Raw genomic sequence first — 12,564 nt, 5'->3', positions numbered from 1 at the left:
TAAGAATATAAAATCACTAACTTTGGGGGCCGGGCGTCATCTTCGTTAGTATTGCGAGGTTCTTCCAGCCTTATAGTCACCTTGAGGCACTAAGGGCTAAAAATCTATGCGAATGAACATTTTGTAACAGACAGACAAAACTGAAAGTTCGATTTGATTCAGAGGCTAGGATCTCCCCCCCCCCCCAAACCCCATTGCTAGGTTTTGCAACATAATACTTTATGTTTTAATTATTTTACGAGAAGCTATTGAATGTAGATTTACCTTATTATTTTAGTTATGTTCAACACCGATTTTGGCAAAACAGAGAATGGAATATGTCAACTACTTAGATCCTTATTTGTGCTGGCAACACTGCGGCTGAGCGGGAAAGAGTTCCCGAAATTATCGGGAGTACACAGTATTATATATTATTCCTTATGCCCCCCCCCCCCCAACTCAGAACTTTGGCTACGTTCCTGATGTAAAGTGTACGTTTTAATTAAAATTATGTATTATTGAATGTTTCGTTTGTTTCCGTTGCGCTACACGTACATTATAAAATGTTGAAGAATATCATTATTCCCTAGAAACTCGAAATATGAGAAAAGCGTGTGACACAAACCGTTTTAAACAAAGACGAATTCTGACATTGCGAAGTGAGGCCTATTCACATAGACAAATCGCCAAAATTCTAGGTATACATCATACTATCTTTGGTAGAATATACAGCAGCAAGGAGAGCATGGTATATCCTCTGAACGAGAACGGTGTGGCAGAAAACGAAAACAACTGCGAGATTGGATTGAGAGCTTTTTCGCATGTCTGTATCAGACAAAACTTGCTATGGCATTAAATGCAGCGGCTATCTATCCTAATACAGGTTATAACATAAGCCGCATGATTGTTGTCAGACGATGTAATGGAAAAGGGAACTACATAAGAAAACTAAGAAAGATCCCACTTTTAACAGATAAGCATGTAAACGCTACAAGAGAGTTCGTGAGTAGACACGGTGCATGGAGTGATGAACAGTGGTGGCACGTAACTTTCTTCGATGAGAAGAAGATATGATTGTTGGAAATGACAGTGGAATTAAATTTTGGATGAGAAAAAGGGAAAATGTGAAACCAATGTACGTCTCCAAAAGAAGGAAATTTGATGAAAGTGTCATGTTGTGCGGATGCTTTACTTGAAATGGAGTTGGATGAATTAAAATCTGGAATAAACAAGTTAATGTGGCATATTACATTGACATTCTGAACCGAAAGTTACTACGATCATTTGTTGACTATTTATCAGATCCTAATTTGAGTGGATTTATTTTCCAAGACGACAATGCGCCGTGACAAAGAACATGGAGTGTAGTGGACTGGTTTCCAAGTATGAATTTCCAAAGATTATGGTGGCCACCAAATTCTCCGGATATGAATCCTATATAGACTCTGTGGTATATGTCACAAAAACTACATGGGATGATATATCAGTCTAGGAGACAAATCACTGAGGAACTGGTTCGAATCTAGCATCTCGAACTGAATGACACCTTAAGTGGAACACTTGTGAACATCATATCCCGTTGGTTTCAGCCTTAAGGGCTCCTCGTGGCTGTGTAACAAAAGATTGAAGTGACAAAGATTGTGGTGTAAACAATTTTCTTTTTCTTTTTTTTTTATTTACTTTCAATAACTTACTACCGTTTAGAGATAAACTTTGCACAATAGAGTGATAAAAAATATGCAATAAAATTTAATTTCTAGATTATAAGGTCCCTTAATGTATAAAATTCAGTGTTTTCATATAATGTTCATATACGTACTACAGTAGCACAACATAAACATTAAAGAACTATTAAAAGATCAGTTGAACAGTGTGTGTGGCCAACGAGGTGTATAAAATAGGACTGGAATTAACAATATAACAGATTTTACAAAGTGGGGCTATTTTTTTTGTTATAGATTATATATATATATATATGTGTGTGTGTGTGAGCTGTCAGGTTACTACAAGTTCAAGCTTTATATCTACTTGTCCACGTATCTTCAGTTATCCACCCACAAAGTCTAAACGAATTATGTTACCATACCCAGTATCATGAGTATAATGACAAAATCAATCGAAACGTTGTATTTTCCATTACCAGTTATGATTCGTCTCCAGAACCTTAGATACTGGGGATTTTCTAAGAAAGACCGATAGTTATTTTACAGCTGAAGCTATTGCTTGCTGAGCTCAAAAGGAAACGATTTCAACTGTCTATTGACAAGAAAAGGCTAAGATCTGAAGTACAGTGAACAGCATTCTAAACAGGTACAAACTCATCATAAATAACAATGGTTAATCACAAGGAAAAATAATAAGACCAGGAACGTCACAAGAATTTGTTCTCAGACCTGAAATCGATAGAATCAGAAACACATACCTGTTCACACTGATCGAGATCTATTTTCCCCTTTTGTTTTCGACAGTTATGATCTGTATAATATTCAAGAAAATACTGTCCAGGAAGTTCGCCTGAATGTCTTAGCACAAACCATCTCTTTCGCCAGCGCTGCAGAAATAAAACAGTAACAGCATTAAAAAAAAAAAAAAAAAAAAAAAAAGTAAATTAAAATACTTATATACTATGCATAATGCTTATGACTTTTACTCTTTTGTTTTAAGTTATTAAGTATGAGCTTTGAATTTAGTGTTCCTCAACAACAAGCAATGAAACGTGGATCTACAGTTTAACGTGAGATTCGAACGACATTAAGCAGTACCCGAAATCAAATCCAGATATCGCCATCAACAAATACACTCACCAATTACGGAAGTAAGAAAACAGTTGGACAAAGTTACGTCTTCCAACATTTTAAGTTTACCATTTGTATGTTGTAAAAACAAGTATATTAACATGAATATTACTAGAAAGCTCTTAAATTCTTAAATATATTAATGAAACTTTAATCCTCGGAATCTGTAGTTATGGTCAACGCAGGATTTCCCACCAGGCCCGGGCCTAGGGACGCATATTGGACAAAAATTAGTAAAGATAACAAAAAATTCAAAGTTGAATAATAATAATAATAATACCGTAAGAATAAGAATACTTCAATTTAGAATGAACGTTCTCGAAGTAATGATTTATTTAGCGAGTTTATTCGCATCAATTATTTAAAGTTGAGTGGAATTACATATTTACTGTAAATAGTTTGGTATAGACGGGTGCGTGAGGCTGTGCGCCCCCTCTTGCGCTTCACATCAGTTTGTGTCATCATGGCCGTGTGGCTCCTTCCACCTATGGCCACGGCACTGAGTGCTTTTCGACGCATTGCGCTACCCAAAGCCTTTCTATTGCGACTATGCCCCTTCTGGCGCTGCTGTCGATGTGTGTTTTCCTATACCTCCCTCGAAAGAGAACGGATAACTTCCTGCGGCCGAGATCTTTCAATTGTTAGATGCAGAAGCGTTGTCAGAATGAATTATTTCACGGACTTCGCTGTCCTTTTATCTTGTTAGCCATTCTAAGTAGCCTACGATCTTCACTCGTCAAGACCAAACGACTGAATGACAAACTGGCAACACAGCGGAGGTCATTCACTTCTTTTCCGTAAGCAAAGGGAGATTTTCCTGCGTCAGAGGGTGCTGTAGGTGAGGCCGAAGTATATTTTGCATATTTTCCGAGGGTACAATGAGATAGACATGCTCCAGTCACTTTTTTCTGTTTCAAATGTTGCCACTCTGTCTTCTCTTTGGTTCAAATAAACTTCAGTTTACGTGTATTTTAATGAAGAGAAAATGTGGGAAAACGTGTGTGTATATATATGTATATAATACATGTGTGTATATGTATATAATTCCGTGGGTATTTTCGCATGCAAGCACCTGACAACGCTCCGCTGTTGTTTACCCGCACGTGTTGATGTAACGTTATCGAAACCTGTGTGATAAAATAAAGGTCTAAAATAACTTTTTTTTTTAATATTGTATTAAAAATTCGTTCGTTGGTTAGGATTTAGGGCGGCAAACATCTTCGCACCTAGGAACGCCAAACATTAAATCCGGCGCTGGTTATGGTTGAAGATAACACCAGAAAAACTGCTGATTAGTTTGCATAGTAATTCTTCTAGGATAGTACCATGAGAAGGAAGCTCCTCCCAATGAGTCAATTTTAGCAGTTTCTAAGAAGTTATTGATGAAAGCGACAAAGCCCGCTGATTTTAAACGATTAACTTCACTGGATATACAAAAGCAAGGACTTTTCATTCAATAGTAAGAAACTGTAAGTACTTCCGTTCGTATATTCTCACATAATAATGCATAACGGATGACAGGAACAAGGAATATATTACTTTTATCACCATTATACAATATTAATATATCAACCCGTGAAGACAAACGTCACAGAAACGCGTACTGCTTTATGTACACATAGAGATTATACAATGTATCTAGCGATGCATTTCAGAAGAAGATGAGTTTAGTTTTCCACACGTAATACAAAAATTTACCATGCTGTCCACTACTAAACACGCACTGTCAGAAATTACAGGTACTAAAAAGTCGTAGCTAAAACACACTTACGTCGGTACAGAAGCTACCAAGATTTTATTAACATTTGCAAAGAATCCCCGCAAGTTCCTTGGGTAGAAAGAACGGATGTCCCTCTTACAGCTTGTATTTATAGTTGATTCGAGATAACTCCATCCTCTTTTGATATCCTACCGTTCTAATCAGCAAAAGGTGCAAGATAGTGTTATCAGTATCTGTATACAGCAGTAAATCTACAACATGCAGACGTAAGTAGAAACAGCTCCATATTTATATACATGTCTATCATAACAACATATTCATGGCAATTCTTAATGTACTGGGTGGGCAGTAAATCACCTGACGAAAAATGCATTTGAAATGAATTAACCAATTTAAATCCTTCATAAAATAACTTCTAACAACGTTTTATTCACGAAGCACACTATAATATTTTTTTTACATGAATCAGCTACTGCTACTCTGTCAACTGAGAACCAAACAACTGATAGTGTCAAGCTTTATAGGTGACGCTGTATTTTACAAGGACGTTTTGCTGTTTCACGACATTTGAGAGACCGCAACAGAATGTCTTCTAGTAGTACATATCAATTCAGAGAGGAGGGTTCCTTGATAGTCTCATATATTAATAAATATAAACCGATGTTAATAATCAGGACAACGTACTAAGAAACCTGTATTCTTTGTTTTAATAATAATAATAATAATAATAATAATAATAATCGAGACCAGAGATACAGGCAGAAAAAGATGGTGCTATTTCTTACGTATAGCGTTCAGCAAAATATTAAAATGCTCTATCTCTTGGTATAAGACGTTATTCTTTTATTTGAAAGATATAATTTACTTATTAAAAATAAATTTTTCGTCTGAAAATATGTATCCAAGTTCTCGTGATGTAGGTTTTTTTTTTTTTTTTTTTTTTTTTTTTTAAAATCACACAGCCAATCCCAAAAATTTTGCTCCTTTAAACTGTCGATCAGTGCCATACAGCACTACATTTCCTGAAAAGGAGAATCCTACTTTTGACTTTTATAAATAATGTTTATGTTTTAACTTCAGTGGCTAATACCTTTATTATAGTGTTTTTTTCATTTACTCATTTATTTAGGCCTATTTTTTGTCTCAGAAATATCAATTCCAAAAATACTGAGAACTCTTCAGGAGTCGTATCTCCAAGGGTACTACAAATCCTAAAAACCAGAACACAACACTTTGTTGATCTGGAAGTTTTTATAATGGTTTTGTATATTTAAAAATAAATAAAGAAAGAAAAACTCGGACCAATCTGTTCAATGTGATGGAATAAAAACGATAAACTAAAGCTGGAACTGGTGGAATGTTTTTCTCTCGGTTTTCTTTACATAGAATCCTACAATCATGAAAAGTCTTCTAGAACAATGAGGAACCAGGTCCTTCTAGAAAAATCTGTGTATTCGGAAAGGGATCCGCGGACCCCCTTGCAATGCTATCTGAAATTTAACATGGTATTAAAAACTACACTGATTAGAATTACCACTGACAAGAAAAAGATCAAGAAAAATATTGCAATAAGTAATTTATTCTAAAGATACATGATTGTTTAATAATGAAAGAAATTTCAATTGAAAATACAGTAACATTCAAGGCTGAAAATCGATTAACTTTTTTACTCTTTCTTTTTTTTTTTTTTTCAAAGGAAATTCACTTGATAATCAATGTTCTCACATATGGGGTCACTAATATGAGAAATTAAATTCTTTCTGTTGTTCCATAATTGCACTCAAATTCGGAATAAGTTTTGTCACCATTAATCTTAGGTCCACATTAAGACGATTTCGCTTTCCGGCTTTAATACTACAAAGAACAGAAAAGGTTGTTCACATAAGTAAGTTGTAGGGAAAGGCATCAAATGTTGCAATGCCTTTTTAGACAACTCTTCATATTCACAGGGCAGAAATTTAGTAAAGTAGGAAAACATTTAAATTTACAAACGTAAGTATAATTTCTAATTGCTTTCTTCTTAGTAACTGAAAAGAATACTTCTTGCATAACAGCTGTGAGTTCCATTTTATTATAACACATTTCAATTTTTAGGCGTCGCGAACCACCAGGAGTCCGCGTATCCCACTTTGAGAACCACTGTTCTAGAACAATCTGGAACCATCGATCAGTGACATGCCAGCTTTAAATCCTGGGAGGGAGGGGTAGCTCTTGTTTCGTATGCCGAAAATAAAACTTTTATATTACTTTATGCACATTAGAATACAACATGTCTAGGGAACAGTCGGAAAGTGGCTGATACAACCGGGGGGCGCTCGCCCCCTTTGCCTCCCCCTTCCGTCGTCACTCATATAGATTATTCCAGAAGTAATAGGTAGAACCTTCCAGAACACTCTGGAACCATCCAGATAATTATATGTGTTTGGTCTAGGGAGGACACGAATTCAAAGTTCAGTTGTCGATAGACAAACAAAGAAGGTAGTTCACCAAATTTGAGGTCACACAGCACGTGTTAGCTAATATGAGGGTGGAAAGGATCGAGTTTGAAATGTCACTGGAGCTCGAGAAATTGACTGAATTGTCCAGTCAGGGATTGAACTCGTAGCCCGCACAGTCTGTGCCATATAGCCACAAATTAGCAGGGTGAAAAAAAAATCAGGATTTTATTTATTTAAATCAAATTTTTCTCCTCATATAATACAAGTTGCGAACTAAACATTAATTATATAATTTAAGTGAAAGTAATGGGGTTGAATTTTGAATTAAGCCCCAATCGTTAACCTATTTCAATCCCAAACAATGTTTCTTAAGCATTAAGGAAAAAGTACAGCAACGTTTATCAATATGACACTTTTTTTCACGAAAGTTACTGATATTTGTCATGGGTATATTTTTAAAAAAAATGGAACTAGCTTGCGGCATATAAATTTCTCCTGAAGTTATAAAATCTAAAAATTTTTAAGTTTCGGAGAGGGGATCGGGCCGTTCTAAATACGCCCCTATTATCTAGCAACAAACAAACAGACGCGCACACAAAAGAATTTTCGTCCTAAATGTCCATGGTGATTTCTCAGTTGAAATAGTTAACGATTTAAAAACCCTATGCTACGAAGAGAAGAAAGCAGGATTCCCCCGTGACCCTTTAAAACGGGATTTTTACCTAATCAACCTCTGCATGATACTCGTTTTCATACTGTGCTGTACATACTTCCGATTATTATCTTCCACAATTGAAAAAGCAAAACAAAAAAGGGGTTTTACTTATTTTTACTTTAAATTAATTCGTGAATCTGATTTAAATCAATGATTTTTAGATTGATTTAATCAGACTAATTTAAATAAATCCACCCTGCAAATTAGCTTTCACACTTACTTAATCTTATGAGAAAAACGAGTGATTTCGTAAGTTACATAGAATACTATTTAAATCTATAGATCCCATATACCCTTCATATATAACATGCATATATTTAGAAATCTATACTTGTTGAATATGAAGAACTCAGTAATATGTGAATAATACTTTAGTCCTGAGTACATTTAGTCTTTAAAATATAATACTATTGCTTCATCCTATTTCTTCATTTGGTCAATTTGTGCATATGATTATTATTATTGTCTTTCTTTCTTGGAAATTAACCCACAACTAAAACTCGTGCTACCCTATTTTACGAAAGCATACTGGTATTATGAGTTATGCACTTCTTTCATTAGGAAAGGCACTCAAAGTCCCTTATGAATTATAACGGGAAGAGTTGTAACTCAGGGTGAAGATTTACTTTAGGAGGGTTTTACCGTTATAGGTATAAATAAAGCGTGCGCACATATGCTATAAAAGTGAGTGAAAAAAACAACAACCAACCTGTACTAGGTGTTCAGTAATGAGCACGAAGTGTGTCTACCTGTATAAAATCAGAGCGAAGCTGGTTGGCCCAGTGGCATCCCAGGAGTATGTCCGTTGCGAGATGGCGCGTTAATGATGATGAGCATGCGTGTTAATGAAGATAGCAGAAACATACGCCTTAAGTAGGCAAGGTTCTAAAACACAGGTCTCTCTTCCCATTTAACTGTAATCAAGACAGATAACAACGTGCCCTGCGGGGCTCTAACCCACCTTCACTCGCTAACGCTCGGTCGGCAATACTATGTAAATTAAATATTAAACTTTGGTGCAGAAAAGAACCAATCTAGCTACTAACCTATATGGGGGGACCTGTGTTCTAGAACCTGGGTTAACTGCTGTATCGCCGGACCAATTATAGGAAATTTACCGGGTCAATTGGAGAATTTATTTAAGTTTGTGAGGAAGAATGAGTGAAAGTCAGGTAAGGGGAATAGTAAAAGTTAAGAAAATGTTGTTTTTTTTTATGTTATAAGCGGCACTGTATGTGGAGGCGGATGGACTGTTTCGCGGAGAGTTATACTTGTTTTATGATACGGATCCATAGATTGTAAAAGGGGCAAGAAAAATTTGGGCAAGTCTTTAATTTGCCCATTTCATGTCGAGAACAGAACCCAACTAACCCCTGCGGGGCTTCTAACCCGTTCCTCCTCTTCCTACTACTACTACTACTTATATTATGGATCCGTATAGTAAAACTACACGCCTAATAACGTAATGTAATCCAACCAAATATAACCGATTGCAGTACAATTTGGTACTTTTCAGATTTTCAAATTGGTCCGGCGATACAGCAGTAATGCCTAGAACCTTTCCCCTTAGGTATTCAATAGCTTTCGCTGACTTCTACTGTTAGGGATAACTTAACACAGCGGTATGAACTGAGTTCACTATGGCTTTCTTATGGACAACTACGTAGTTAAAAGCATAACATTTGGATTTCGTTTTTGAACATAATTACGCATGTCACAAGAAAGATACAGATATACCTTAATTATACATTCTTCTTTTTGAAATAATATTAAATATTTCTTCTGTAAGTTTTACAAATCTATGCTTCCATAAAGTAGGATAACACTTTAAGAATGGTACACATTGAGACTAAGATTTACCTATCAGCTGATTATTTACTTACAATACACCCTTGTACCAAAGATCTTGCTTCGTAAATCAAGTTTCCCTGTAGAAAACTATCCGCAACCTACACTCTACATAACACGTACAAATTCACATTTCATTCTAACTATATGAATACCTAAATACATGAAAAGCTGAGTGAAACTACCACTCACACCACGGACTTCATATACGGCAATATGCGATTAATGTTATAATCAACGGCCACGTTAACTCATTGCATAAATTCGTAGATGTAAACTGTTTACAACAAAATTAACTTATGAACTAAAATAACCAGAAATGAAATTACTCCGTACGTAACTCACTTATACAACAGCAGGTTGCATTATATTCTAGAATGAGTTCAAAACTCTTTCGATTTTTTTTTTATTGCGAGACGATTAGTTTTAACCTAAATTCACTACATAAAGTTATTTTTAAAATATGATAACCATACATATTCATTTACCTCTTTCTTTATGCCACACATTTCACATTCACTTAATTATGTATTCTAAAGCTGAACGTAATAAACATTCTGCTTCAATTAATCCAGGCCAACTTCTCTTAACCTCTACAGTCACAGTATCAGACGAGACACCTTTACATCTCGCACGGATATTACACAGTAAACATTGTAATGCCAAATCCAACATCAAAATATTGTTACTTCCCACTTCTGTAGCGATGCACTTATTATTTACTACTAAATCCCACATACACTTGACTTTAAAAATGATGCATTCCAACACATAATAAATGCAATTTACTTACCGCTCTCCAGATTCGTTTCGTTGGTGGTGATTTGATTAACCAGCCTTCATATACAACTTCTAAACTATTTTTTGACATAGCCGATAAAACAATTAAGGAAAACTAACTTCCTTAGCAGGAAAACATTTATTACAAATGTGTCAGCTACTGCCAGACACCCTTCTTCTATTATCTACGTTACTAGTTGATGAGTAATCTCGGGTCATTAACGTGATTGGACAACGCTAGTATCCCACAATATAATCTCTACTTGCGATAGGAGGAGATAGAAAATTTCCTCCAATCCGTACTGTGTTTACAAACAGGCATAGGAAAAAGCATCAATATGGTGGATCAGCTGGTGGAAGTTGTTTGCAAATCGACTGCAATTTAATTGAAATTTAGCCATGATTCTAAGAGAATGGGATCAATTGCTTCTGTCCTGCAATGGCATTGTGAAAATTGTGCTTTGATAAACCCAACAGAACGAACTAAGTGCATTAGGTGTGGAACATTGAGGCATGAGACAAACTCCGAAAGTGGAGATAGACGTAAGTTGGGTATTTGCGCTGAGAAACATGATCTCAAATCTAGTCACTGTACAAGCTATCAAAAGCAAAAGAACGGTCTAATTCGAAGAAACGACACACAAGACTCCATAGAAGATGCACAATCTACTGAAAGCACAAAGGACGGTGTAAATGAAAACAATGTTTCAAGGTAAGTCAGGTAGAGTTGTCGGAACCTGTGTCATATTTCTTCTAAAATTCACCATGTGTTTTCCAGAAATGGATTAAAAGTTCCCAATATATGCAACGTACAAATAGACAGTGTTTAAAATATGAACATTTAGTGTATTTTCTTTGTTTATGGTTGACTCTTAATGTAAACAATACGTCTTAATGTAAACTCACAAGCACCGATTATATGGATTAAAAATAATCGATTTTTTTAATGACTATTTTTGCTTCAAAGCTACACAATATCGTATATACCTACAGACAGTGTTATTCTGAAGAAACTAGATAAGCTATTTACATAAATCGAGGAATTGCGTTCACTGACCTCTTACAGATAAACGATATCGAGCCCTATTGTTTAAAGAAACTGTAGAATCTTCGTCTTCCACTGACAGATAATGTTTTGAAAACAGTTTATTTTTATTGTGGTAATTGTTTTACCCATATTTCTCTCCTTATTAGAGTGCATATGTAAATATTAAGAGCAATCGCAATGTATGTTTTATAGAGTAAAACGATCAGTAATTGTATTTATCGATTATTATTTTTTAAATGCCGGCACTGCGCAAACAAAAGACAATGGAAATATCCGTCTTTGATTGACCTTCAGTTTTAAAATGAAAAGTAGTGAAAATTTAGGAAAGTTCGTGTGTACCACGTACTGTTCATAATTTTAGGAAAATATTTTCTTAGTATCTTAAGAGTTATAATGGAGAGCATATTTTCAGGTTCTTTAACTGGCTGCACGATCTTGACTTCGCAATAATCTATAGTATAAGTTTTTTCTGTATTTTTCCATTCCACTGTAATTTCATTATTTATTTGCATTTGTTATCCGTCTCCTTTAACCCAAAAGGCATATCCGAGAGACCTATTGTTATTATGATTATCATTATTAACTTTTAAATAAATAAAATGCGTATTTATTTCAGTCTGATGTAAGTTGGAAATATTGCAACTTAATATGAAACATTCCCTAATATTGGAGTAAAGTTACTTAGTTAACATATTCACGCAATTTGAAACGATTCGCTCAGAGTATGCCACTTACGGAACTAGACCCATTTAAAGTATACTTTATAAAACATTTTGTAAAATATCAGATTACATCATAGTTTTTCCGCTCATAGGTTGAACGAGCCGAATGATTATGGGTAGGGGGAATGGAAGAAAACTCAACGGACACGATCTTCACCGCATACATGGCCTGTGTTCGAGTTAAAGACCCCTGACATTAAAAGTGTAAATTTTACCACTGAGCATGCTAATAATATAAATCTATACGACGTAAAGTAAATGTGCACAACGTTATTCTATTGTATTATAATCTGCTTCGCTGTCTTTTGTACACTAGGCTCATAAATTGCCGCAAAATTTGAATTTTTCTGCCTAGTAAAAATAAAATGACTTCTTTTTTAAGTTTAACATCACACGTGGCAGCTGTGCTCTTTAAAATAATAGAGAGAGGCGAATTATTAATGGAAGTGAATGATTGGGAAATTAATTTTTTGTGCTCTCCTGCAGTAAATCGAACCCGGGACCTCGCGCATCAAAGGC

General features: G+C 35.2%; 2 protein-coding genes across 3 annotated transcripts in view; one reads left to right on the top strand and one right to left on the bottom strand.

Moving 5' to 3' along the window:
• dos (daughter of sevenless) overlaps window positions 1-10,502 on the bottom strand; it is a 48,400-nt gene extending 37,898 nt beyond the window's left edge. The window contains exons 1-2 of one of the 2 annotated variants that reach the window (XM_081738049.1): window positions 10,289-10,502; window positions 2,402-2,530 (exon numbers count right to left, since the gene is read on the bottom strand). In XM_081738049.1, the coding sequence (XP_081594175.1) occupies window positions 2,402-2,530; window positions 10,289-10,366 (207 nt within the window). In that variant the 5' untranslated portion in view covers window positions 10,367-10,502. Of the gene's footprint in view, window positions 1-2,401; window positions 2,531-9,983; window positions 10,150-10,288 lie in introns of those variants that run through there. The other variant, XM_081738050.1, reaches the window with a different exon arrangement.
• Window positions 10,503-10,544: 42 nt separating this feature from the next.
• The window catches only part of LOC145669725 (calpain-D-like), a 92,026-nt gene continuing 90,006 nt past the window's right edge, over window positions 10,545-12,564 (top strand). The window contains exon 1 of the mRNA XM_081738047.1: window positions 10,545-10,987. Coding sequence (XP_081594173.1) covers window positions 10,689-10,987 — 299 coding nt within the window. The 5' untranslated portion in view covers window positions 10,545-10,688. The remainder of the gene's footprint in view (window positions 10,988-12,564) is intronic.

Source organism: Thermobia domestica, chromosome 14, assembly GCF_964235325.1.
Source record: "Thermobia domestica chromosome 14, izTheDome1.hap1.1, whole genome shotgun sequence".
Taxonomy (NCBI): Eukaryota; Metazoa; Arthropoda; class Insecta; order Zygentoma; family Lepismatidae; genus Thermobia; species Thermobia domestica.
Note: the sequence above shows the minus strand (reverse complement) of the source record. Positions and strands in the feature narration are given on the sequence as shown.